At 39.7% G+C, this 27,066-nt stretch overlaps 1 protein-coding gene across 1 annotated transcript in view; it reads left to right on the top strand.

Annotated features, from left to right (window-relative positions):
- NECAB1 (N-terminal EF-hand calcium binding protein 1) overlaps nucleotides 1–27,066 on the top strand; it is a 204,036-nt gene that overhangs the window by 146,393 nt on the left and 30,577 nt on the right. The window contains exons 7-10 of the mRNA XM_044245339.1: nucleotides 9,528–9,649; nucleotides 12,427–12,503; nucleotides 17,601–17,654; nucleotides 24,772–24,884. Coding sequence (XP_044101274.1) covers nucleotides 9,528–9,649; nucleotides 12,427–12,503; nucleotides 17,601–17,654; nucleotides 24,772–24,884 — 366 coding nt within the window. The remainder of the gene's footprint in view (nucleotides 1–9,527; nucleotides 9,650–12,426; nucleotides 12,504–17,600; nucleotides 17,655–24,771; nucleotides 24,885–27,066) is intronic.

Raw genomic sequence — 27,066 nt, 5'->3', positions numbered from 1 at the left:
AGAATTAATAAGTTTAAAGAGAATAACAGGAACCTCCTTAGGTGCCTTGTATTTTCCTCTAAAAGCAGCCATTCTATTTTTACTGTCCATTATTTATTCAAATTTAAATTGCAAATTTAGTAGGTGGAGAAGACTTTATGAGACTGACGCGCTACCTACTGCGCTAACAAGGCACCTTGGAGAAGACTTTAAAATACAGATACATTTTACATAGTCCTGACTCTTCAGCAGGCTAAAGTCTACTAAGACATGAAGAGTAAAACCATGACGTAAGATGCGAAGTGATACATATCACACAGAAGGGGAAATAAGGTGCCAAGGATTTAGGAAGAGTAAAAGATTGCAGATAGAGAGAAGAAAGACAAATTCATGGCATTTCCTGGCAATATTTGGGCTCATCTTGCAAATGAGTATTATGTGAAAATGTGGAAATGGTAGAGACTTAGAGGCTAAGTGACCCGGGATGTACCTAGAGACTTGGGCATAGAATCAGCCTATTTATTTAAGGAAATAAAAAGTGAATGGTAGGGAAAGATTTCAAAATTCAAGACCACCAATTAATCTCACTGAGAGGGTAAGTAATGCTATTATAAGGGCTATGTAAATAAGGGTGTTAATGCTAAAGAGGAACCTGAATTAGAACTGTGTAAAGCAGACATCAAAATTATTCTAACCAACAGTTGGTACTTACTTTCTTGAGTTGCCATTGTTTACACCTTGCAAGCTGGAGAAAGGCTTGGCAAAACTCTGGCTTATGCAACATATTTTGCATGTGTTACTTCAAACCTACACATATGACCATCTAACTTTTGCATTTTAAATTAGAGAGAACCACACAGGAACTTTTTTGAACAGACTGATAATAGACTGCTCAGTAGGGCCAATTTTTCTAAGCAAACTAACGGATACGTAATTATTAGGACATCTCAGAAAAACAGTGGAATTTTCAAACATGTGTTTACAACGTCAAAATGAGTGATCACCAGCAAATTCTAACAAAAAAGCCTCTAATCTCAAATCTAATGAGCTCGTGCAGCTGATGAACATGGGTCTGTACTGTGCAATGGATCTGGGCCGCATTTTTACATTATAAACTTATTTTCAGTGCCTTGAGTGATTCTGTATCAAATGGCAGGCATAACAGATAGCTTTAGAAAAGCAACAACCCTTTGCCTCAAGTTTGAGCAGACGATAACTCAACATCTTGAGACACAATGAAATTGATTTTGTGTTTTGCATAGGAAAATGCGGTTGATTTCTCTGTTTTGTTTAGATTTTCTTCATGTGACGTGGATTCTCCCTTTTCAGAATCAATTATTTGTCACCTGAGAGGAGGCCTGTAAAAGCACTGTGCTTCCTTTCCTCACCTGCACTTCGGGTTTTTTCTGTAGTCCTCTCCTGCAAGCTTGAGTTCTGCATTCACCGCCATATAGTGAATATACGACGGATAGCTCCTGTCCGTGTCACGCCACAGGCTAGCCTTGTCCTCCTGTGAAAACTGCCGACAGCTGCACAGCAGCTGTGTTTGATGAGAAGGCGTGTGATAATGCAGAACTTGATGAAAGTGGAAGACACTGGAGGACTAATGAGTATTTTATTCCTAGGCTTCCAGCTCAAACAGAGCTTGGAGGAATGAGAACTATTACGAGTCTGATGTAACTTATGGTCTTTGACTAGGTACCCAGGGATGCCCAGATCTTACCCCAAATCCATGATACTCTTCTCAGGGAGGTTTTCATTAAAAAATAAATAAAAAGCTAGTTTCTGCTAGGGGTTGGTACCCATAGATCCAACTTGAAGTGTCTAGTGACCCTGCCTGAAGAGTGGGAATTGGGCTCATGCTTAAAAGTACTGTGTCTCCTCTCCCTACTCCATCTAGCAATCAGGTGGCCACAAGAAACCAAAGTTAGGAGAGCCCCAGGGGTCCTCACCAGTGGAGAAAAAAACAGGACAGGAAAGATGGCTGTCCTTTTCCCATGGTATTAGACAAGAGACCAGTAAATAAGCCTCAGAGGAGATAAGACTCGAATGGGATCTTTAGGGTAGATTTAAATTAGAGGATAGGGGCACCTGGGTGGCTTAGTGGGTTGAATCCTCTGTTTTTGGCTCAGGTCATGATCCCAATGTTCTGGGGTCGAGCCCCGCGTCGGGCTCTCTGCTCCGCAGGGAGCCTGCTTCCTCCCCTCTCTCTGCCTGACTCTCTGCCTACTTGTGATCTCTCTCGGTCAAATAAATAAATCTTAAAAAAATAAATAAATAAATAAATAAATGTAGAGGATATGCTCCCTGGAAGGATGGGGTTTCCTCGCCCATGCCATAGTACCCATCTTCTTCCTTCTGGCTGACTCTTCCTCATTTGTGTGGTCGCTGCTTGGACAACACGGCTCTCAGACTAGGACTTTATACCTCCCACTCCAACACTGTGAGCTTCCTCAGTACCGTCTACTTAGACTTCCCTATAAACTCAGTCCTTGAGATTATGACCTAAGCCGAAGGCAGAGGCTTTAACCCACTGAACCACCCAGGTACCCTGAGACTTTGAGTTTCTAAATGAAAGGGGCTTTTCCTTCTTTCCCTGTACCTGGTACAACTTCATGTTAAATATATGAAACTGAATGAAAGGGATTCCCAGGGAAAGGGAGCTATATAGAACAGCGATGGATGAGGGCCTAGGACGGTGAGAACAACCCTTCTGGCAGCTGAGGTCAGCAAGTCTAAAAGCTCGACAGATGCATTTTAATTTCATATGATCAGAGATTGTCTTGATTGTAAATAAAGGAGAAATGGAATGAAAACAAGTTTTAAGGGAAATTAGTCTCATAACAGTATATAGTAAAGATTTGAGATGAGCTAGAACAAGGTCAGAGAGAAGAAGTCAAATCGATATACCCCAAAACTCACCCATTTTTTTGTAAAGGAAGAGTCCACGATGCCCTGCATAGTCAACAGTTGCAACCTGCAGATAGCCTTAAAAATCCCAGGGTTATAATAATTTGCTTCCCCTTAAGCATCAGTATTACTTTGGGGCTTAATATTTATGAAACCTCAGGATACAAAACTTTATTGGATTTTAGCAAATTTTGAGAAGTCATCTATTCTAGCTATCAACCCCAGGGAGGAATCGCAGAGTATCATTCATCCTGCAGTAGTGATTTAGGCATGCAGTTTCGGGCAGACTGTCTGTGTCTATTCATGTGAAAATGGCAATTTCAGAGAGAAGGGATGCATACAGCTGGAATGCCACAGTGGTGATATTTTTCAGATGGTGTTCTACAACAGTCTTTGTATCTGTCCTGGCATACTGGCTAAATGAGAGCCACTTTAATTTCATGTCTTCTCAAAGTACCTAATAGCCAATGACAAGAATAATCATCACGTTACACTGGAGCCTCCCTCGAGAGGCCTCTGTCCTCTTACATAAGCCTCTTTCCTTCACAAACCAGAATTCTGGGAGCACAGTTTAATTATATGTGAATTTCTTTTTATAATGGAATCTGAAATTTTACTCTATTTTCCAAAGTTCTTCTTTATCCAGAGAAATGACTAATTCCTTCTAGGTTTAGAAGTTATTTTTCTCCTTTTGATGGTTTTCTATTATACAAGTAAGAGAAGGCTTTAATTTTGCTTGCAGGTGATTATGAAACTTGAGTCTACATTCCTTTAGCTTGAACGTAAAGGAGAACTGCTCTAGTCACCTGTCCTTCTGACCGCTAGAGCTGCAAGCAAGTTGATCTTTTTTAAATGTCAAGGGAGAATTCATAGGGTGGTCTAGTTAAAGATTGGAGAGTAAACATATGATTTCTTTTCCTTCCTCCCTAAAACTTTCCAAGAAGTCATTAACAGAGCCTGGACAACAAGGAGTCATAAAGGTGCAAAGATAAGGATAGATGAACCAAAGGGATAGAAACTTGGAATATGGAAAGAAAATGAAGGTAGCAGTGACTGATGTTGGAGCTCTGAGAAGGACGAAACACAGACAATGTACGAAGCCAAGATGCAATGTAATTGGTATCACAAATCTCAGGCTCATGGATTGGTTTCCCCATGCACAGTGGGGGTGAAGGTGGGGCTAACATATTGCTGAAAGCTCCACCTAACACTGGGTCAGTGTCCCTCCTCAGTCTCTGAGGAAGCCTAGAGTGCTTTCTGGAGAAGGGGAACAGATACAGAGCTTGCACTGCAGCAGTCAGGACACAATACTAAAACACAGGCATTGAGTGAAAGTCTCCCTACTGAACGGTGAGATTTGAAAGTCACTCAGCATGCTGTACTCCCAGAGCCCGGACAACTGGACTTATACACTCTACTTGGGAGATTCTTCTCTCACTTTTCTGTGGGATCTCATCAGCCCAAGAGAAAGACTAAGTACCAAGAGCTGGTGTCCCCTAATGAATAGGCCAAGTCAGGCCACCCTACAGTGGGGCCTGCAAGTTGGCAATCTCTGCAGCACCCCCGCGCCACACATACACACACACACACACTCTCCAATCATCCCTGTTTCTTTCCTCTGAAATAGGCAAGGACAACCAAGAGAACATGTTAAACACAATAAAAGAAACTTAGAAGAAACAAATTTAATCCAGAGAGCAGAAGAAAGCTTCCAAAAAAGAAAAAAAAAATCAGTACCCTGAGAAAGCAGAGAAAATATTGCATTTATGAATTAAGGACAGGATGCTATTTTAAAAATAATAATATTCAAAGCACATAAAGAGCTCTTGGAAAAATTATGGTTGCAGAAATAACCTGTGAGCAAGATTTGGAGATAAAAGTATGATGACATTTCCACAGAGATGAAAGATAGGAAAGAAAATAAATAAATAAAGCTATAGAATAGTCCAAAAGGCCCAATATTTGAAAAGTAGTAATTCCAGAAAGAGGAAAAAAAGAAATTTTCTAAGAAATAATTCTCAGAACAAGGACCTGAGTTTCCAGATTGATAGAACAGACCAAGAGTCTATTGCAGTAAATCATAAAATCTGACACCAAGGCGTGGCATTTTGAAATTTCAGAATACTAAAGACAAAAAGAAGTGTCTAAAATCTTCTAGACAGAAAAACCATTTCAAATACAAAGAACAAAGAAAACACTAGATTTTTTTTCAATAATGACACTGGAAACTAGAATGCAATCAAACAGCCTTTTCAAAATTTGAAGAGAACATGATTTGCAACCTAAATCTCTCTACTCTGACTTCTGGAGAAGATGGCACAGTAGGAGGATCCTAGGCTCACACTGTCCTATGGATACACCTAAATAACACCCACATCAATGTAAATAGCCCAGAAAATGACCAGAAGGTCAGCAGAACAGACTCTCAACATCTAAATGTGGGAAGAGGCCACATTGAGAATGGTAGGAAGGGTGGAGATGTAGGCACAAGCCAAACAGACCCACAAGACTGTCTCTGGGAGGGATGGACACTGCAAACATGGAGAAGGGAAAAGAGCAGACCCCCATAGGTGCCCCCAGACACAAGGGATTCACATAGGGAAGATGAACCCCTATAACATGTGGATTTGAAAACCAGAGGGGCTTACTTTTGTAAGTTTTTAACAGTCATTCGGGCTTAATTAAGACCTAGAACTTTTTTTTTTTTTTAAGATCTTATATATTTGAGAGAGAGTGAGAGAAAAAGCTTAAGAGGAGGGGGAAGGGTCAGAGGGAGAAGCAGACTCCCCGCTGAGTCCACCTCAAGAAGCCAGAAAAATCTCAAATAAACTAACCTTACAACTAAAGGAGTTAGAAAAGGAAGAATAAATAAAACCCTAAACCAGTAGAAGGAAGGAAATAATGAAGATTAGAGCAGAAATAAATGAAATAGAAACTAAAAACAAAAACAAACCAAAAAGATCAATGATGCCAGGAGTTGGTTCTTTGAAAAGATTAACAAAACTAATAAACTTTTAGGCAGACTTATAAATATAAGACTCAAAATCAGAAAGGAAAGAGGAGAAATACCGACAAACATCATGGATTATTAGAGAATATTATGAAAAATTATATGACAACATATTGTGCAATCTAGAAGAAATAGATAAACTCCTAGAAACATATAACCTCCCAAAACTGAATCAGAAAGAAATGGAAAATTTGACGGACCAATTACCAGCAATGAAATTGAACCAATAATAACTCCCCAAAAACAAAAGTCCAAGACCAGATGGCTTCATATGTAAATTTTACCAAACATTTAAAGACTCATTAATACCTATTCCCAAACTATTCCAAAAAATAGTAGAGAAAGGAAAGCTTCCAAATTCATTCTGTGATGCCAGCATTACCCTGATATCAAAACCAGACAATGACACTACAATGAAAGAGAATAAAAGAGAACTATAAGCCAATATCTCTGAAGAACACAGATGCAAAATTCCTCAACAACACATTAACAAATTGAATCCACCAATATATTTTAAAAAATTATTCACCATAATCAAGTGAGATTATAAGCCTCTGCACAGCAAAGGGAATAATTAAAGAAACAAAATGACAACCTACTGATTGGGAGGAGCTATTTGCAAATAATATATTTGACAAAGGGTTAATATCCAAAATATATAAAGAATATACAGAATGCATAAAACTCAACACCAAAGGAATAAATAATCCAATTAAAAATGGGCAGAAGATAAGAACAGATGTTTCTCCAAAGAAGACATAGGTGGCCAACAGACACATGAAAAGATGGTCAACTCACTAACCATCAGTGAAATGAAAATCAGAATTAGACTGAGATATCACCCCACTCCTGTCATGACTAAAGTCAAAAACACAAGAAACAAGCATTGGCGAGAATGTGGAGGAAACGACACCCTCGTGCACTGTTGGTAGAAATGCAAACTAGTGCAGTCACTGTGGAAACCAGTATGGAGGTTCCTCAAAAAATTAAAAATGGAATTACCGTAAGATGCAGTAATTCTACTCCTGGGTATTTAACCAAGGAATATGAAAACACTAATATGCACCCCTGTGATTATTACAGTATTACTTATAATAGCCAAAATATGAAACCCAAGTATCCATGGATAGATGAGTGGATAAAGAAGTGTACACACACACACATATATACATACTCATATACATACAATGGAATATTATTCATCCATAAAGAAGAATGAAATCTTGCCATTTGCAGCAACGTGGATCTGGAGAGCATAATGCTAAGTGAAATGTCAGTAAGAGAAAGACAGATGCCATAGAAGTTCACTCATGTGGAATTTAAAAAATAAAAAAGACAAATTACAGACTTTTTTTTTTAAGGTTTTATTTATTTGAGAGAGAGATAGGGAGAGAGAGCACAAGTGGGGAGGTGAGGGAGAAGCAGGCTCCCTGCTGAGCAGGGAGCCCCATGTGGGGCTCGATTCCAGAACCCTGAGATCATGACCTGAGCTGAAGGCAGTCCCTTAAGTGACTGAGCCACCCAGGTGCCCCCAAATCACAGACTCTTAACCATGGAGCACAAAACTGATGGTTACCAGAGGGGATAGGTGAAATAGGTGAAGGAGATTAAGAGTACACTTATGATGATGAGTACTGAGTACTGCATAGAATTATTGAATCACTATATTATATACCTGAAAATAATATACCACTGTACATTAATTATGCAGGAATTTAAAAAAGCAAAGCTCTTTACCCCATAAAAGCACCAATAAAGTAGAATAAAATAAAAGTATCTCTTTTTTTAAAGGTTTTATTTATTTGTCAGAGAAAAAGAGAGAGAGAACACAAACAGGGGAGAGGCAGGTGGAGGGAGAAACAGGCTCACCCCTGAGTAAGGAGCCCGGAACGAGACTCGATCCCAGGACCCTGAGATCAGGACCTGAGCCAAAGGAAGGTGATTAACTGACTGAATCACTAAGGTGTCCCAATAGTATCTTTTTAGGGGCACCTGGGTGGCTCAGTGGGTTAAGCCGTTGCCTTCGGCTCAGGTCATGATCCCAGGATCCTGGGATCGAGTCCCGCATCAGGCTCTCTGCTGAGCGGAGAGCCTGCTTTCCTCTCTCTCTCTCTCTCTCTCTGCCTGCCTCTCTGCCTACTTGTGATCTCTCTCTGTCAAATAAATAAATAAAATCTTAAAAAAAAAAGTATCTTTTTAATATGCAGTATCTCAAAATTTTGAACACTGTATCAAAATCTAATGATGTACTATAGCTAGATAATTGAACATAATAAAAAAGAGAACCAGCATAGTAAAAAAATAAAAAGCTATTAAGTTTGTTCATTTATCTAAAAAGAAAAAATTGCCTCTCATCGTGCTTAAAAGGGAGTTTGGGGAGAATCAGTATCAGAGAGAGGCTAAAGAAATTTTCCCTTAATGATAGTAAAGGAAGATTTTGGGTGATTGAATTAGTATTAGAATTGGGTGTATGTAACAGGAAAAAAGTGGCTTAAACACAAAAGGGTTTATTACATCTTATGAAAGAGCTTGGTGGGGACTCCTGGGTGGCTCAGTGGATTAAGCCTCTGCCTTCGGCTCAGGTCATGATCTCAGGGTCCTGGGATCGAGGTCTGCATCGGGCTCTGTGCTCAGCAGGGAGCCTGCTTCCCTCCCTCTCTCTCTGCCTACCTCTCTTCCTACTTGTGATCTCTCTCTCTCTCTCTCTCTCTCTCTGTGAAATAAATAAATAAATACATCTTAAAAAAAAAGAAAAAGAAAGAAAGAGCTTGGTGGTGGCAGCCTAAGCACCTGACAGCTCTACAGATTTATCATAGACCTCCTGCCTTTTTCACATATTAAGTACATCCTCATGTTTGCCTAGTGGTGCAAGATGGTTGCTGGAATTCCAGCTATCATGTGTGTATTCCAACCAGGATAGAAGAATAAGGAAAGACCAAAGACTTGCTTCCCAAATTGAATCCATTCTTTCGAACAGTTTTTCTATAAGTTCCTTATACTATTTCCTTGTATATACTCTTGACCTGAGCTTTTCATAGTGGGAAGTTAATAGATACATTTTAAAACTGAAGAATAAAATGATAGCAATTGAAGCATATTATATACAGACATGAGGATAAACACTCAAATTCAAACTTGTTGAAAGCATTCCCTGAACACTTGTTGAAAGGCAATGGGGCGTGATATGGAGGTGGGGGAGTAGGAGCTCCTGTTTGTTAAAATAAGCTTTGTAGAATTATTTGATTTTTAAAATTATATGGATACATAGCCTTGATTTAAAAAACTTAAAACTGACTGAACACCATAGGTGTTCTCAAACTAAATACATCAGCACACACAAAAACATTTTTTCCACTGATGGTTTGGTCAAGATAGGTAAGATGTTTTTCTTAAGTCACAAATTAATATACAATTTTTACTCAAACTTTGAAAGAATATAGACAGCTCACAGTTTCTCCTTTAGATTCACATTTATACATCTATAAAACCAAGTCTTCTGGGTCTTTAGAGCATGTTGGTAAGCAGCAATTCTCCTAACTTTTCATTTCACTATACCAGAAAATGGTTGAAGATCTGTTTCTCCAGGCAAGAAACACGCCGTGGTTAAATGTTGTCTCTCTTGTTCAAGGCAAGGGCCGACCAAGCCGGAAGTCCTGTTGATTCAGTGGCCTGGAAAGCGATCAAGTCGCCGAGTCCAGAGACACAACAGCTTCTCCCCTAAAAGCCCTCAGTTTAGTGCCTGCGGCCCAGGTAATGAAGCTTTGTCATTTTTCTCCTTCCAAACTGACTCAGTTTGTATTTTCACGTTGACGTATTTTTTAAACAAGTTGTTTCATATGTTTTAAACAAGTAAAACAGCAGTAGTAATGGAATGGTTTTCCTATACCAGATAAGTTTGAAACCACGTGGCAAAGAACCTACAGTATTAAGAACAGGGTGATGATCCTCCCCGTTGTTTCTGGCAGAATCCCACAGCAGCATCCAGCAGTGCACAGAGGAACGATGGGTAGGGCAGAAAGCAGCTTGGTCGCCTTCTGCACGAGGACTGGAGACCTGTTAAAGTCCCGATCAGATTCAAGAAAGGAGGCACCCTTTAGTTTGTGCCCTAATTTGCTCCAGATTCCCTAAAGCCTAACTAAACATATATAAAGTCCATCTCAGGAAAAGGATCTTTATTCCCTTTCATGATGGGATTAAAGTCATAGCTGGCATTTTTGAAGCATGAAATATATTATGACATTTATTGGCCTAAAACCTTAATATTATAGGTTATTTTAATTGTGTTATTTTAATAATTACTTCAATAATCCATTTGAAATACACAAATTCACGTTGCAAAGCATCAGTAATTTCTGTAAAGCATGTGTGTGCATGCATATGTGTATATGTATATGAGTGTGCGTATATATAAACATCACTTGAACATATTGTTTTGACACAAATTAATCTTTAAATATCTGATATTTCAGTAAACCAAAGTACTAACTATAGTCTATATTTACACAGACTGTACTTGAAAGGTTTCAAAGTGCCTTCTTGAACACTGTCTTTTTTCATTCTAATACCTTATAAGATGGATGTTGGTATCTTTATTTCCCCAGATGAGAAGCAATTTGTCCAAGATCATCTGGTTTATTAGTCCATTTTTACAGTGAGACAACCACAAAAGCTCAGTGATTACCACTGCAAATACTTGTCTTTTATCGCTCATGGGTCTGTGGTTGATGGTGATTTGGGTGACCTCAGCTGGATGTGTGCTCCCCCGGTGAGCTTCGCTTCTCGTGTAGCCTGCTGGGATCAGTGCCTCCTTGGAGAGGAGTTTCTTCTCTTGGTGGGTGTCAGAAGCACAAACAGCCAGGCCACGTCACATGGTTCACTTGAAACCACTCTGTGCATTTTACCTGCTAACTCTCCAGTGGCCAGATGAGTCCCACGCCGAACCCAGAAGCAGTGGGGAGGGACATCTACTCCATCTGTCGTGGTAGGAGGTGCTGCAAGATGGAGGGGCAGCGACTGTAGGCAGAGAATTCTATCCCAGGAAGAAAGGGGAAGTTCGTGAGCACTAATACAGCCTACTGTGTTTTGTTAGGAAATGACAATACTAGGCTCCTAGGTCAAAATATAGATTGTTCTTCATGCTTTAGCCCTTTAGAAAACAGGGCAAAACCCAAAACATCCTTCTAAGGAATTTTGATGTGTCAGCCACCTTAAATTCTTCTAGGAACAAGCCAGGATGGAAATGGTGTTGACTGATTTGTAAGTTAAAAAGTAAACATAAATTTTGTTCATACAGTTGCAATGTTTTCTGTTATAAAGCACCCTATTCTGATTTTTTTTCTTATATCCACTTCTGTGTGACTGTGCTCCTGCTTAGGTTCGCCTCCTAATTTACGTGATGGGCTTTGCAAGGAGTTTCACCCAAGAATGCAGAGAGAGCAAGAAGTGCATTCTAATGTAAAGTACGACCTCTTTATAATTTGGTCTTCTCTTCCAAACATTCAAAGCTAAAACAAGGTTTTACAGTTTGAATTCAATCACATCCTCCCATTGAGAAATATTCAATAATATTTCAGCAAATGCCTATAAAATCATTTTTGAGCCAAGCTGCCATAAGGACCCACAAGGAGGCCAGGATGTCTATGCAGGAGCTCAGACCACAACTCTTCCCTTTGCACCCTTGAATAATCTCCAGGTTGTGAGTTCAAGCCCCACACTGGGTATAGAGCTTACTTGAAAAAGCAAGAATAAAATAAAAAAAGACTTAAAAAAAAGTTTTTTAATTAAAAAGGTCATTATAGCAACAATATTAGCAGGAGGACTTGGTGCTAGATACAGATGTGTGTTTGTGTGTATGTTCACACAGATGTACATCTGCACATATGTCATGTGTATGCATGTATATATGTGTGCATGTGTGTGTATATACACATGTATATGTTTTGATTGAATCCTCACAATAACTACGTGGCCACTGATACTCTTGCCATTTTAAAAATCAGGAAGCTGAGGTCAGAGGAGTCCAGTCATCTGAACAAGATCAGCAGCTTCCAGATCCTGCACTCCTGACTGCTATGCCATGACCACAGCACCCATGCTTATTCTGGTTAGGCTCTCGGAAAGGAGACACTAGTTACCTTGCTGTGGTCAGACATCTTACTTCCTTCCCTGGCTCCTGCCACTGTCACAGAAGTCCGCTTAGAATTACTGATGGACGCTTTCTGTTTTTGCAAAAGAAAAATCAGCCATCTCATGGAGCGGTAAAAATGGCTCAGCAGGATCTGTTCCTTGATGATCAAAGGCCAGTGCAGGCAATGACGTCAAAGGCACAGACTTGCGAAAATGAACCCACGGGGGCATGCAGATCTGTGGAACACAATAACTCAGAAAGCACTCATGTGAATGCAGTTCTTAAGAAGGTGATGACTAGTCAGTGACACTGTGCGCTTCCTTCCAGGTCAAAGAAAAGTTCTGAAATGCCCAGACGTTCCCTCTGTTTAACACATTGTCCTCATGGTTTTCCCCTCAAGGCTTGTTAGAAGAAGATAACCAGTGGATGACCCAGATCAACAGACTCCAGAAATTAATTGATCGACTGGAAAAGAAGGTACGTGCTTCCTTTTCTTTCTTCTCCCTCTCACTTTCCAGTATGTTCTGACCCATTTTCCTCACGACATTAATACATCCATGGCTGCCCCACGGATAGAGTAACAGCCAGGAGTCCTGTGATGCTACAAATGGCTGCCTGGTAGTTATCTGGGCATTTCTGTTAAGGCAAATACATGTTAATTCTCAGTCCCTCACCCCTACCCCTTGTTAGAGTTAAGATAGGATGTAGAGGGGCGCCTGGGTGGCTCAGTCGGTTAAGCATCTGCCTTCGGCTCTGGTCATGATCCCAGGGTCCTGGGATGGAGTCCCGCATGGGTTCCCTGCTCTGCTGGGAGCCTGCTTCCCCCTCTCCCTCTGCTCCTCCTCCCATGCTGCTGTGTGTGCACGCATAGTTTCTCTTTCTCTCTTTCCAATAAATTAGTAAATCTTAAAAAAAAATTTTTTTCAAAAGGATGTAGAGTTACAAGTTAAATACATGCACTGTACTGCCTGCTTCTTAGGTTACCAGTGCTGTAGGTAGCATTGTGCCTGAATGACGCTGCCGGCTGCTTGCAGGGACGGCCTGGCCCACGTCCTGGGAGTGTTTCTCAGTGATTCAGGAAAGTGGTTGTATGAGATACTAAAGGTGAAATTACATTTGCAACTTCTGTAAATTAGCCTGCTAACTGATGAATTTTGGTACTGGAACTACCCAGTGAGAAACCAAGTAGGGATGTGACAAGTTTTTCAGATATATATTTCATGTTTCAAGTTATTTCTGCTGACTAATTCACTTAGTACCTGCAGTCCTAATATTGTACTGGTGTTCCCTTTGATGGAAGAGGCAGGTTCTATCAGTAAGAATATGTGTTTTCTGGTCAGGCCAGGCACCAAAGGAAGAAATGTTTGTTTGAGACAGTTACAGACATTGAAGAACCTACAGCCTGCTTGTAAAATTAAGCATTATTATAAAAGTTAACGGATTTTCTTAAAGTATGTGATAGCACAGAACCAGCTTCATAGTTAATGCTCAGTGAACTCTTGCTCAGTGAACTGACTGAGACATGCCAAAGGAGTAGAACAGATGCTAATTTCAATCTACAGATGCTTCCTGAGGGAAAGATCACTGCGAACTAGGGTGCTTGGCAAGGACTTAGTGTGGCTGGAGGGGCTTGAGTCTGGCCTTTAAACGATGGCAATTAGGGATTTTGTTTGCAAGCAACAGAAATCACCTCTGTAATCAGTTCTTTTTCTGGAAGGTATGGGAGTGCTCACAGAATCAACAGAAGGTATAGAAACTGGGATTAAGGAAAAGGCAGAAGACACAGTAACTCTAGAGATCTAAGTGAGAAATGCTCAGCGGTCTCTCAGGCTACCTCTACTGGAATAAGTGAGTTCCGACCATCTCACGTCTGTTGACATTATGCTCAAGATTCCACTTTCCAGGGGCTAGAATCTGGTTGGTCTTGTTAGGGTCTCAGGCTGATGACTTGGATAAGGAAGGGAAGAACATCTTGATTAATGGTCCTAGAGCACTGTGTTGAAAGGAGAAGGGAGAATTTACTGAAAGGAAAATGTATTGTCATTAAAATTGGAGTAAATACTAGTCTGCTAACAAACCAATGAACAAATAGATATTTGTTATGGAAACGTAAATTTTTAGTAAAAAGAGAGCATCTAGAGAGGACATTAGGTAAGGGTGACAGCATGAGTAAAACCTAAGTAGGCCAGCCTGGTTAGATTCTTTCCTTTAGGAAAATGGTAACAAATAAGATTGTGTGGATGGATAGGGCCCATATTACAGATGGTGTTAAATAGCAGAGTAAGGGATTTGGACTTGTCTTAGAGACAACAGGAGACATTTATTATTATTTTTCAACAGGTAAATGACATAACCAGAAAGATCTATTAGTTAGAAAATTGGACAGCAAGAATACAAATTGAATTAAACCAGAAAACTCGAACCACCAAAGCTAGCTCAAGCAATGACAGTAAGGAGCAAGTTGCAGATCTGATTCCACTGGGATCAGGTATGGCAAGAGATGGTCCTGTAATATATGACCGAAAAGGGGTGCCTGGGTGGCTCAGTCATTAAGCATCTGCCTTTGGCTCAGGTTATAGTCTCAGGGTCCTGGAATCAAACCCCACATTGGGCTCCCGGCTCAACAAGAAGCCTGCTTCTCCCTCTCCCACTCCCCCTGCTTGTGTTCTGTCTCTCGCTGTGTCACTCTCTGTTGAATAAAGAAATAAATAAAAATCTTAAAAAATATATATATATATATTATATATATATATGTTATATATATATATATGACTGAAATGTGTGTGTGTGTGTGTGTGTGTGTGTGTGTGACTGAAAAGAAAATGGCAGTTTTGAAAGACTTGAGTGAAATTAACAGGATCATTGAATGGGTTTGATAAGTAAAGGACAGAGGAATCTCAGATAGGATTCTGAGAATTTGAGTCTCAGCGCCTTAGTCAATTGTATCATTAGCAGAAAGGAAGAGACAAGTGAGAGATAATGGGTGAGGTGAGGTGAATTTGTTGATTAGGTATGTTAATTTCAAGATCCACTAGGTCACAGGCAAAAATGTTCAGTTAGATGTTACTAAGCAAGAAGCCAGGCCAACAGTTTAAGGCCTCAAGAGCCGTCTCCACAAAGATGAAACTCCATGGCCTGAGTTGACGAGGATCTCTGAGAAAGAGATTCTGTACAAGGAACCAGGTCCAGAGGAAGAAACCTAGGAGAGTTCTAGTCCCTCTGCTTCCATATCACCATTTGTTACATTAACATCGACCACTTACTGGGCAAATAACCTAAACTTAGAGCTGCTACAATTCAACTTTCTTCCTAATTTCATCAATTGTTATGTGAACTAAGATTAAACATAATCATAGGGAAAATGGTGGCTATGAAAATTTGCTTTCCAATCATGGAAGATGGAAATGCATGACCTCTATTTGGAAAACAAACCTTGTTAAAACATAAGGCGTCCATTGTTACATAATTTCAGAGTCATTTAAAGAACATAAATTTCTCCTTTTAAAATAGATTTGAAGTTCTTCTTCTCTTTATTTGGTGTCTTAACTTTATAGAGCTATTTTTAAAGGAATAACTTTAACTTAGGTCATGCCTTTTTTTTCCAACTTTAAATCAAAGTATTATCACATCTCTTTCTTTCCTAGACTTTTTCTCCCTCTCCTCCTATGAAAGGGTTTCATTTTGAGGACAGAGTCTGAGAGGTTTGCTGAAAGTATGATGTGATGGTCTTGGGCATTGGATCCCAGCTGTGTGGGGCTCAGCATGGTCTGTCTTAATGAATGGAGAGGCAGTGCAAGTTCTGTGTCCTTCTACAACTTATTCTGTACTGTAAATTAGGCTTTTAGAGGAAAAACTACCCAATTGCCAAACAGTAGCTAAGTGCATGTCATTTCACAGTTAACTCTCTTGTCTCTTGCAGTTTCTGGCACCGGGTTTGATCTCCCCATTAGAAGGACATGTTCCTGCAGGGGAACACCTGTTATCTTTTCTTGCAGTTAGTATGATAAATCCTTTCTGCACCATAAGCCGAGCCCAGTACCATTCATGTGGGGGACGGGGAATAATTCTTGAAATTTCTACAGTTTCCTTCCGGCATTCTTTCTCCCCATGTCAGCCCCTATGAGGATTTATGGGGCTATGTTGAGATCATATTTTATGTTGTCCTTGAGCTCTGCAGAAAACATTTTCAAACTTCCTCATCGTGTTCATACCACCTGTTTTAGGTTGTTCTTATCATCAATCAAAGAATGTGGAAGCGAAAATTGTACCTGAGTTGGTGATATGGACAGAGTGGTCAAGGAGATCCCTTTTGTTAGAGTTTCTATCTGTAGAGCATTTTTGAAGATTCATCCCATTACCTTCCATCTCCTTGACTTCAGGGGGAAGCTGTGATTTCAGTGGGGCATTTATTCAGCCATTCATTTATTCAGCTATTGTCTACTGCGCATCTGCTTTATGCCCAGTATTATTCTGACAGTGGAAGTACAGCTGTGATCAAAATAGGTAAGGTCCTTGGTCCAGTAGAGACCGAGGAAAATCAGTAAACAAATCAATGAAATAAGGTAATTTCAGAGAGCGAAAGTACCATGAAGACAAAGGCAGCATGGTAATGATGCGGGGGTGGATACCTAAAGTGGGTGACCCAGGAAGGTCATGTTAAGAAGGTGATATTGGAGTTGAGGTATGAGAGAGGAGAAGGAGCCAGCTAGGTGAATCTCTAGGAGCAGAGAATTCAAGACAGAAGAAATGGTAAAAGTGAATCCTAGAAAAGTTAAATAACTTGCTTAAGGTTTAATCACAAGAGAACAACAAAGCTAGAGCTACATAGCTCTGTTTTTAACAAGTTTATGTTATTTTGGACAGTCTGGATTTCTGCAGCTCTCAGTTTATTATCTCCTTGAAGGAATTATTGTGGATAATCCTCACGTACCACAGATGCTAGGATATATATTCTTAGAATGAAGCCCTGGGAGTTTGCATGCTTGGTTTCACTGGAGACATTAACGTCATCCATTAATGACTGCCGAAAGTTCTAGGGTCTTTTTAGCCATCCTTGATTTTTAGGAAATATCAGAAAAGTGTTTTGATTTGCTTTTGAATTCATCATGTTTTAGTAATGTCAAATTATCACTAGAGTATAAAAGTATTATAGCAGTTGCACTAATGTCTGTCAAGATCTCCCTCGTGGGCAATCAGTGGCAATCAGTACTAACAACAAAAGAAGTCCGCCTAGTCTTTCTTTTTCCTGTCCTGTTCTTTCCCTATTCCTATGAATCTGCTCCATTTTGTTCTCTTCTATTGTCATCAGTAAACTTAAAGTAATAACAAACACCTCTGAAATGGCTTTTTTACCGTTGGTAAATGGGTAAAAGGTTTTACTGGTTTCATTTTTTAAATGGTTTCATTTTTTAAAAAGTTTTCATTTGTTTTAAGTCAGAATTACTCCATTTCCTTTTAGATAATGAGGTTCCTTTGGTACAACATTAGCCATAAAAGACTTAACATTCAAGTATATGGTGTTTCCTTTATCTCATTTCTGGTCCCTTTCTTTCCCATTTCTTTCTCCACCTGAAGGATCTCAAACTTGAACCACGGGAAGAAGAAGTTATTGAAGGGAATACTAAATCTGTAAGTACTTTTTTCCTAGATGAAAATGTCAGAAATTTAATTTCTTCAAAATTAGTGACTTTCTCAGTGAAAATTTGAAATTGTACAAACACATATTTTATTTTGCATGCCTAAGTAGTAGTTTCGAAATTGTGATTTGTGGAAACCTAATGCTTGTTTTACAGGGTTTTTATGCAAGTACTTAGCATGTGATATGTGCAGAATGACAATTTTATGCATATGTAAATCAGTGAGTTATTGAATAATTGAATGAAAGTGACTGGAAGAAAAGGGCAACATTCAAATTATATCTCGAACAACGTTTTATCAACCCTCCAAGCCTGAGTGTTCCACCTGAGGTGAAACTTGATGCTATTCAGTATTGTATCTCCAGCTTCTGTCCTAGGGCCAGGCACATTGTAAGTGCTCAGAAATTTTTTTTTTTAAGAAAATAAATTGACATTTAGAGAAAAAGGAACATTTATGCTCCTAGGGAAAAGACATCCATCCAGAATGGTGGCAATTTATAGAGATGGAGAGAGAAAAAAGTGATGCTAATAGGCACTCAGACACAAAATAAAAAATTTATGAGTAAGTTACCTAATTGGAAATACATATCATGATTTGTTATTTTGAGACTAATATGTAGCACATTCTCTTGGGTAAAAGTGGATCTTTGCATTCACATTTAGTAGAAATTTGGATTTTAAAATCTTGACAACTCACAGAAAATCACTTTTCTTATTACCTTAAAGGCATATTATGTAGATCTTGTAGAAGCCATCACATTTACATGAGACAAAGATAGACAAACCTTTCATCTCTGTCCTGGGCACTTACTCCATAGGCACTGCCTGCCTATGTGCCAGAAGGTGAGGCTCACCTTTCTTTCTGCTCCCGCCCATCAATCCAGACTCAAAGCCCAGAGAGTTTTCAAAGGGGAAGCTGTAAAGGGTTCCGAAGAAAGCTTTATAATGATGTTATAATTAGAATCCTATAGATATGAACACTTTCCCCAAAGGTCACCTATATATTATGTCCAGGGCTTCTGTTCCTCCAAAGATGGGGTGTGGTCTGTTTTAATTCATCAGGCACCCAGAATTCTAAAGGGGTAGTTTTTGTTGGGAAGCAGAATCTAATTTTGAGGAGAGGAAAAGGCTGTTGAGTGCACTTACTAGGAATATTGTTCCCAGCGGCCCCTTAGTCACAGGACTGAGACCTTGCAGCCTTACATCTGTCGTCAATTAGATTTGCATGTAGGGAAAACTACACTCCAGTCAAGGCACCAGAACATAATATTTCTAATGTTGAGAGAGACCATTGTCTATTCTTACATAATTTCCTAACGTGAGACTCTTCTCTCACACTAGCTAAGTGGGATAAAAATCGTCTAAGGATTATTGATGGAAGGTGACAGACTGTTCCATTCTCTGGTCCCTGACAGAAGAGAGGCCAATGTCAATTTTAAAAGATTTATCAACCCACACAGTATTACTAATTCAACAGCGCATAGAAGTATTTAACAAAGTAGGATTGGGCAAAGTGCAGCAGTCAATATTGTTGAAAAGCAGGAAAGGATATTCCTTAACTATCTTCAGCCACACGTAAAGGTAAAATAATTATGCTCTTTGGGACTACACATTTAGTAATGATTTGAGTAAGTTTGTTTTTTTCTCGAAGATACCAATAAGCTACCTGTCATTAAAAGTGGTACTTTCTCATTAGTGGTAATAATGCCTCACCATCGATTCTTATAAAACCTTCTCTACTTGGAATGACAAAAACAGATCTCCGCTGTTCACAGCCAGCTCCCAGCATCGCATGCTCCTCTGGGCTCATTTCTCTTGGTGTCCAAAACCAGTTTAAGGCTTTATTGGCTAGAGAGGTGATTTTCCTTTTCCCTTAATGAATACATGAGAACCTTGAAAAATAAATTCCATACCAGAGAGCAAAAAATAAATGGTTATGATAGATTTTATTTTCTAAAGCTACTGTACACTGAGCCTTTGTGACGTGCCAAGTATTGTGTGAAACACACTCATCTGTAATTCATTCCATCCTCATCAGAGCTGTAGGAGGTGGTGCAATCAGTAGCCCCATTTTGCAGATGGAGAATTAAGGTATGGAAGAATATCGATACCCTAGCCAGACCCCAGATCTACGCTAGACCTGTACCCCACTCTGTAATAGCTCCACTCCAGTGTTTGGTGCATCTTGGGACACTAAAGTAGAGTTGTTTTTTGTGAGCTTTTGTGAGGTTGTGAGCTAACAGATGACTCCGTTTCATGAGATTTTCTACATTAGAGCAGAACAGTCGTATCTGGTAGGCCTATTTAAACACACAGCCAAAGTCCCAAACCCTACTAGCTGCCATATCTAGTTTTCAGGAATGTGAGTCATTACATAATGATGAGTCTAGGATATGATTTCTTTCTTTCTCCCCCCGCCCCAAGTGAGCAGAGTGTGAGAAGTAACATCTATTGAGTATCTATCCTGGGCAAGATTTTTACGTACGCTATTCCATTTAGTCCTCCTCCAAACTTTGTGATATAAGTACCACTGTTCCAATTTCATTCGGTGACTAAGGATGAAAAGAAGTAACGGGTTCAAGGCCACATAGCTAGTAAAAGTGAAGCGAAGTTTTTTGTTTTTTTTTTTTTTGTTTGTTTGTTTTTTTTTTTAATATGTGTACTCTTTGCTCTTAAAGGAAAAAGGAAAGAGGACAATATGGTGGAGGCAGATGAATGAAAAGATGCAGACCTCTACCACCTCAAATCTTTTTTACTGGAATGAATAGTGCATAAATAACATTTATTAAAAAGCTTTTAAAAATGATCACTGGCTGAAAGCAAAACCAGTTCTTGCTTGTTTGTTCCATGAATAACTCAATCACCAGCCAAGTGCCAGGACCTGGGGGAGGTTCTGGAGATAAAGGGGTAAATATTATAAGTGCTACCAGACAGACCAGAAGGACCTGCAGTGATTCAACAAGAATCTACAGGACACTGTGCTGAGGATTATTATAGAAAAGTTCAGATTTGCACAGCGAGGGAACACAATCTAACTTAGGAGGTCAGGGAATGCTTTGAGAATGACACAGTATTTAATGTGAAATCAAAAAGAATAAACAGGAATTTGAAAAAATATTTATATATCTCTGATAACATTGAATTGTTCAGATGTTGAACTAAAAGGGCAACACTAAGGGGTTATGTAAGAAGATCAGAATGTTCCAAATGATTTGTAAAAAGCATGTTATAAAGACCGCAACCTTCAGAATTCATAATTTTACTCTTGTTATAATAGAATAGAAAATGTACATCAGAGATCTAAGATCCAGGATTGTGACTTTATGACTCATGGAAAACTTGGGAGTAATTTATTGTCTTCTAGTCGTCAAGTACTAAGGCAGGGAGTGTGAATCACTAAAGGTCAATATGGTTTTTGAAGGGAACCCATCCAGACCACACATCCTGGATCTGGCCAGCTATATCTGCCCACTCAAATCCTTTATGCTTGATGCCATTGTATGCCTTGCATGGCACTTCCTATCAAACAACTATTGGAAAAAGATGATGATTTCCTACATATTTTGTATATTCAAAAGGGTTCTTTTTGGAGTCAATATAATTTTGATCCCATTCTGGTGCTTTTCAAAAACTGTAACTTTTCCTGAGCACATTATTGTTTATGCCAGAATAGCTTATACAATAGGAGTTTATAGATCTAATATATTTCTCTGCCTTTCTACCCTCATAGAGCCTGAGAATAATATTTTGTGAAGTAAATTAATCCTGCCACACAATATCATGTGTATTGAGGTTTATTGCCAACAAATATGTCAGGAACTCTTAAGACATAGTTTTGCTTTGCAATAGCTATTATGAGATAGAACAAGAGCACACAAGAAAGGCTGTTATTCTGAAGACATGCTTGGAACACAATGGTAAATGTAGTAAGTAGAGCTAGAAACATGAAACAAGTTAGTTTTCTTTAAAATATTTCTGTCTCCAGAGATTTTTAAAAAGCTGAAATTTCTCCAAAAAAAAAAAAAATCCAAGAAATTTCAGAAAGGATCTCAGGCTGTGTATTTGACATTAGAGACGTACAGAAATGTCATGAAGATATTAGGACTCCTGTACCAAAGCAAGTTATAAGACTGGCCCAGATCCAAGGGAAAGTATATCAGGATCCACATTTTGATAGAAGCTAAAAAGCCACATTTTGAAGCGCATGTCTTTCAGAAAGTAGTGAAGGATTCTATTCATGGTTGCAATTTAGATCACATAAGATTTGCCTTCAGACTAAAAGAATTACTGTGGAATCGGTAGTTATATTTATATTACCTCACTAAGAAAGCCCAGGAGAAATCATCTGAGTCATTGTTCATCACAAATACATGATCAGGAAGTCTCTGAAGATTTATATCAAAAGGACATGTCTATAATTATTTTGGCAGAGATTAACTTTTACTCTTAGTTACTGATACTAAAGCCAGGTCCTGAGAGAGTGGTACAGGAGGCTGATTGTTCATTACATAATCTTAGGAGATAGTTATAGGCTTATATATAACTACTGGTTCTTGATCTCTGATCCTAAAGGGAAATAAAACAAAGATCAATTAAAATCACCTAACTCATTAAGGTGACTGGGTTAGACCCAAATGGAGAATGATTCTAATACAATAAAGATTTTTTTCCTTGCCCAGGAAAACAGTCCACACAAGGATTCAGGGATACATTCTCCTCTCAAGTGTGGCTCTGCCATTCCTAGGGCAGGTCATTCTGTCAACAGAAAAGGGGAAGAGAACATGGAGGGGCTTTACATCCCTCTTGAAAGTCTTGGCCCAAAAGCAATGTGCAGCACTTCTGCTTGTGTTCTGTTGGTGGAAACTTATCACTTGGTTGCACCTAACTCCAAAGGATGATAGACTATGTACTCTGTGCCTAGGAAGAAGAGGAAATGGATTTGGGGAAAACGGTTTGGAGTTTCTGCCACAGTGAGCCTTCTGATTATCAAATATTCATTCTTATCACGTATATAGAACATATAGATGCCTTTGCAAAGGATACCACCCTAAGTCTCCTCCAGTTACTGCTTCTAGCTCAAAGTCTGGCTTCCTGGGTGAGAATAAGTCCTCCCTATAAGATCAAGATGTGTTCCCTTGTAGTCTGACACAGTTATGAATAAAGAAGCAAGTTATCTCCCCTCACCACAGCCCCAAAACACACAGATAAATATACAGTGATAAAACTGGGCCAGGAGAAATGTCATAAAAACTGTAATTCAGGAAAGGCATGACTAGGAAAAATACAGCACTTACTGGTTCATTGCAGCAATGAATTCATGCTGGGAAGCTATTTGTCAGTGAAAGAAGTTCTGTGATTAGACACTGGATCCCCATTCTGGGAGGAACTCTCTTGTCCATTGTTGTTTTGAGAGGGTTTTTTTTTTTTTTTTTTTTTTGGTTCTTTTTCCTCCATGATCACATTGGAAACAGCTTATCAAAGAGCAAAGAGTATTGCCTTTTTTAGGGGTTATGCAGTATTGATAGCCTGCTTCCTGCCTTAGGAGGCCTAAATATATCTGAGTTTGGAGACCTAAATATATTATCTTAAGGCTTACACAATCAAAGAATTTTGAAATTGGGGATGGAGATTTTAGCTATTTGACAATACAGTTCTTTTAAGAATTTAATTTAATAGGCTTCTGGTCGATTTACATATAGGTAATTTCATGTGCTAGGATCAATACCTAAAGTTATTCCATAGACATAGTTCTTAAACCTTGTTGATTTCTTGGGGCACCTGGCTCAGTCAGTTATTAAGTGTCTGCCTTTCACTCAGGTCATGATCCCTGGGTCCTGGAATCGAATTCCACATTGGGATCCCTGCTCAGTGGGGAGTCTGCTTCTCCCTTTCCTCTCCAATCATGCTGTCTCTATCTCTGTCTCTCTCGGATAAATAAATAAAATCTTTAAAAAAAAAAACCCACAAAACAACCTTCTTGCTTTCTTTACTACACCTTATGAAGGTAAGGATTCTGTCTTAATTTGTCACTATATACCCAGAATCTGGCACCTACCATTTACCTGTAGAAAAACAAAGTAGGCACTGTTGCTGGATATATAAAGTGCCTCATATGATACCTATGATACAACTGTTCTCCAACAACAGTAGCTATTAACATGAAGTGAGAAACTCATTGTAGAGGAGACACAAACCAGAGGCTTAATTCTGGCTCTACCACTATGCAGCTGGGTAATATTGTAAAAGTTATTTTTCTCATATTCTGAATTTTCCTTACAGTGTTGTTGTTTTGCATTTTTATAATTCACTCCCAATCCTTACTTTTTTTTTCTCTTGCATTTCTGTGGTTCTTAACCCTTGATGGAGGAAAGGCTTAATCTTGAGATCGAAGTGCCACGAGACGCCCATAGGCAGATCTATAGGAAAGTCTTCAAACTACAAGTGCTATAAACATAATAGGATTTTTTACAAGAAGCAATTGGCATCCAGCCCAGTGCGATCCATTAAACACAGGCTCCGACTGATGCCATGAGATTTGAGCAGGGCCTATGGTATGTGATCAGTGGTTAATGTACTTTTGGAACTACAACACTGATCACACATTTTTTTGAAGTTTGGTTGTTTGTAATTTTACACATGTTTAATATCATGAAATATTTAAGCTGGAGCTGTCCAGTGTGTAGAGTAGGACTAATTTGTAAAAATGGCGATAGACTGGTCATCCCAGCCTGGGCTGCACATTGGAGTCACTTGGGGGTGGGTGGTGAGGGTCGTATAAATGCTAGTGCTTGGACCCCACTTGCAGAGATTCTAACGTAGCACCTTTGAAACCTCCCTAGGGCTTCTAATTGAGAACCATTGTTTTTAAAAGGGAAGTGTATCCTCCGGAGACACTGTCTTTACCACCTTCTACTAGAGGCAAGGAAGGTATCCTGCCTGTATTAGAGTTTTTATAGAATGTATTCCTTGGATCAGTCACGGTCTCCCTTTTGGTCATATTTTTAGATGAGAATTATTTGCTTTGTTGGGGGTGGGGGACGGGTACAGGGGGTCAGCTGAAGCAAGGTTCCCTGGCAGCCAGGCTGTAACCCTTGCCTCTTCCTCGGCAGCACATCATGCTTGTCCAGCGTCAGATGTCTGTGATCGAAGAGGACTTGGAAGAATTCCAGCTTGCGCTGAAACACTATGTGGAGAGTGCGTCCTCCCAGAGTGGATGTTTGCGGTAAGTGCTCCTGCATGGTTCTTAGGTGAAGGCGGGGTCTGGAAGACAGGCATTTGAGAATCCTCTTGTGTTTGTGTTGATGCATTTTGCAGACTTTAATTGGGTATTTTCTCTTTTTTCCTTGGACTCTGTGGATTTGATCACTGAAGGCACCAAGGGAAATAAAATGGTGAGAACAATTTGAAGAGGGGAGTTTCACATCGACTGGCATTTCCCCTTCTGCATCCAGGCAGGCCCACACTGATTTAAAATCATCTCTGATAGATGAACCCCAAGTCCATGCGTCTAGCTCTGATTGCTCCCTTGGCAGCTTGCCTTACAGCCTGATAATCATTTCAGCCATTAGGAAATTGCACAGTGTCTGAAGTCGTGATTGCAGACCTTGATCATAAAAAATAATAACAGTAAAAAATGCTTCCCATAGCCATCCCAGCTCAGGCTTCGATTATCTTAGACTAGTGAAATTTATGAACTATTCCTTATTTTCGGTTTCTCCACTCCAGGTCATCCAGTGAGCATTTACTAGAATAATTTTACAGAAACAATTGTGGAATTCCCTTCATCAGGAACTGTAATAACTCTGAGGGTCTTAACCAAATGCTAGATATTTCTCTGACTCTATGCTTATAATGCACAGCACTGCTACTGTTGGTTCTCTCTCCCTGAGCAGCAGTGCACAGCTGCCCATTGTCTTTGCAGCATAACCTGTACCTTAGACCTGGCCGCTCTGCTCCCCAGAAATGTGTGCCTAGCAGATAGCTTTCTGCCAAGTACATGTTCTGCCTCAAGTCCAAAGCCCAGCTCCAAACTCACCTGCTTCTGGAAAACTACAACCAAAATCTACCCCTACCTTGGGGTTTATTCAAACTGCATTTCACAATGCTCTTTGAATACCGCTTTAGCACATGTACACGTGTGTGTGTACACACACAGACACACACACGGAAATGCATACTTTATGTCTCTGCGTGCTTTGGTGTTATTCCTGGTAATTATATTTTATTTATATTCCAGCAGAATAGCTCCCCAGTTAAGAAGTCTGGCTCTGGAGTTAAACATGGGACTGTATTCATTTCTTAATTTAGGGGAAGATCTTTACAGGCTCTAAGGTTCATTAAGAACTTCTTAAGACACCAAGAGGGCTGCGAGGATTAACTGAGTGCTCAGCGCCCTGAGGCCCAGGAGACATGCATGGGGGTTACTTTCCCTTCATCATCTGGCTAGCTGACCTCTGACCCTGTTCCACCGCTCACGATCTTCCAGTCGTGCCTTTGTAACAGAAACACAGGAAAATGCTGAGTTTCCTTTGTTGTTGTTGCTGTTGTTGTTACTCTTCACAACAAACTCAGAAGAGCTCAGATCAAAACCATTTTAGCTCAGTGATGTAGGGATCTGTCAAAGTGCGAGTATATGTAGTTTTAAAAGCCTACTCATCTGAAACTGGAATTGAATGCTTGGAAAATGCAAAAAGAGTGTGTGCGTGCGTGTGTACACACCATCCACACTAGGAACTACAGAAAATAGAGCACAATACTAACCAAAGAAGTGGGGACATAAGGAAGACAAAGCGTGGTTTGGTGTATCACGATCTCCAGGAATGGATTAGACTTGCTACATTTATAAATAAGGTACAAAGTTTGATTATTTCTTAAGGTTCAGAGATAGTGCTTTAATGTGTGTTGGGAAAAGGGCCCGAAGCCACGTGGCCAGCCCAGGGTGAGAGACGCAGCAGGGGAGAGCAGCTGAGGAGACCGATCTGGGCGGCCTGCTGAGGACTGTTCTCTCAGCGGCCACGGAAAATTGCTCCCGGGGCGCCAGCTGTGAAGAACAGGGAGGGAAAGAATCCTCTTCCAGTGAGATAAGTTGAGATGCTCCGTCTCTCCTTTTCCTTTGCGAGACTGGTTTGTTTTTTAAGGACTCATCATTCCCTACTTGCTGATTTTTCTACCGATTTCTTTGTTTTACTGGAATTATCAAAAAGTAGACGTTATCAGATGGAATGAGCATCAGAGAATCAGTCCACATGGCTAGAAACCATGTGAAATGCCAGTTATGCCGGCCTGCCTGTCTAAATTCAGTTCATCGGGTCGTTTTCTTCTCTGTCAGTTGATGAGCAATCAGCCAGGCCGCTCATACTGTTAGTCACGCACCATCAACTTGATCTTGGCTGATAAAGTAAAAC

This window comes from Neovison vison, chromosome 4 (genome assembly GCF_020171115.1).
Source record: "Neovison vison isolate M4711 chromosome 4, ASM_NN_V1, whole genome shotgun sequence".
Classification (NCBI taxonomy): domain Eukaryota; kingdom Metazoa; phylum Chordata; class Mammalia; order Carnivora; family Mustelidae; genus Neogale; species Neogale vison.
This window is presented reverse-complemented; position numbering and strand designations above follow the sequence as displayed.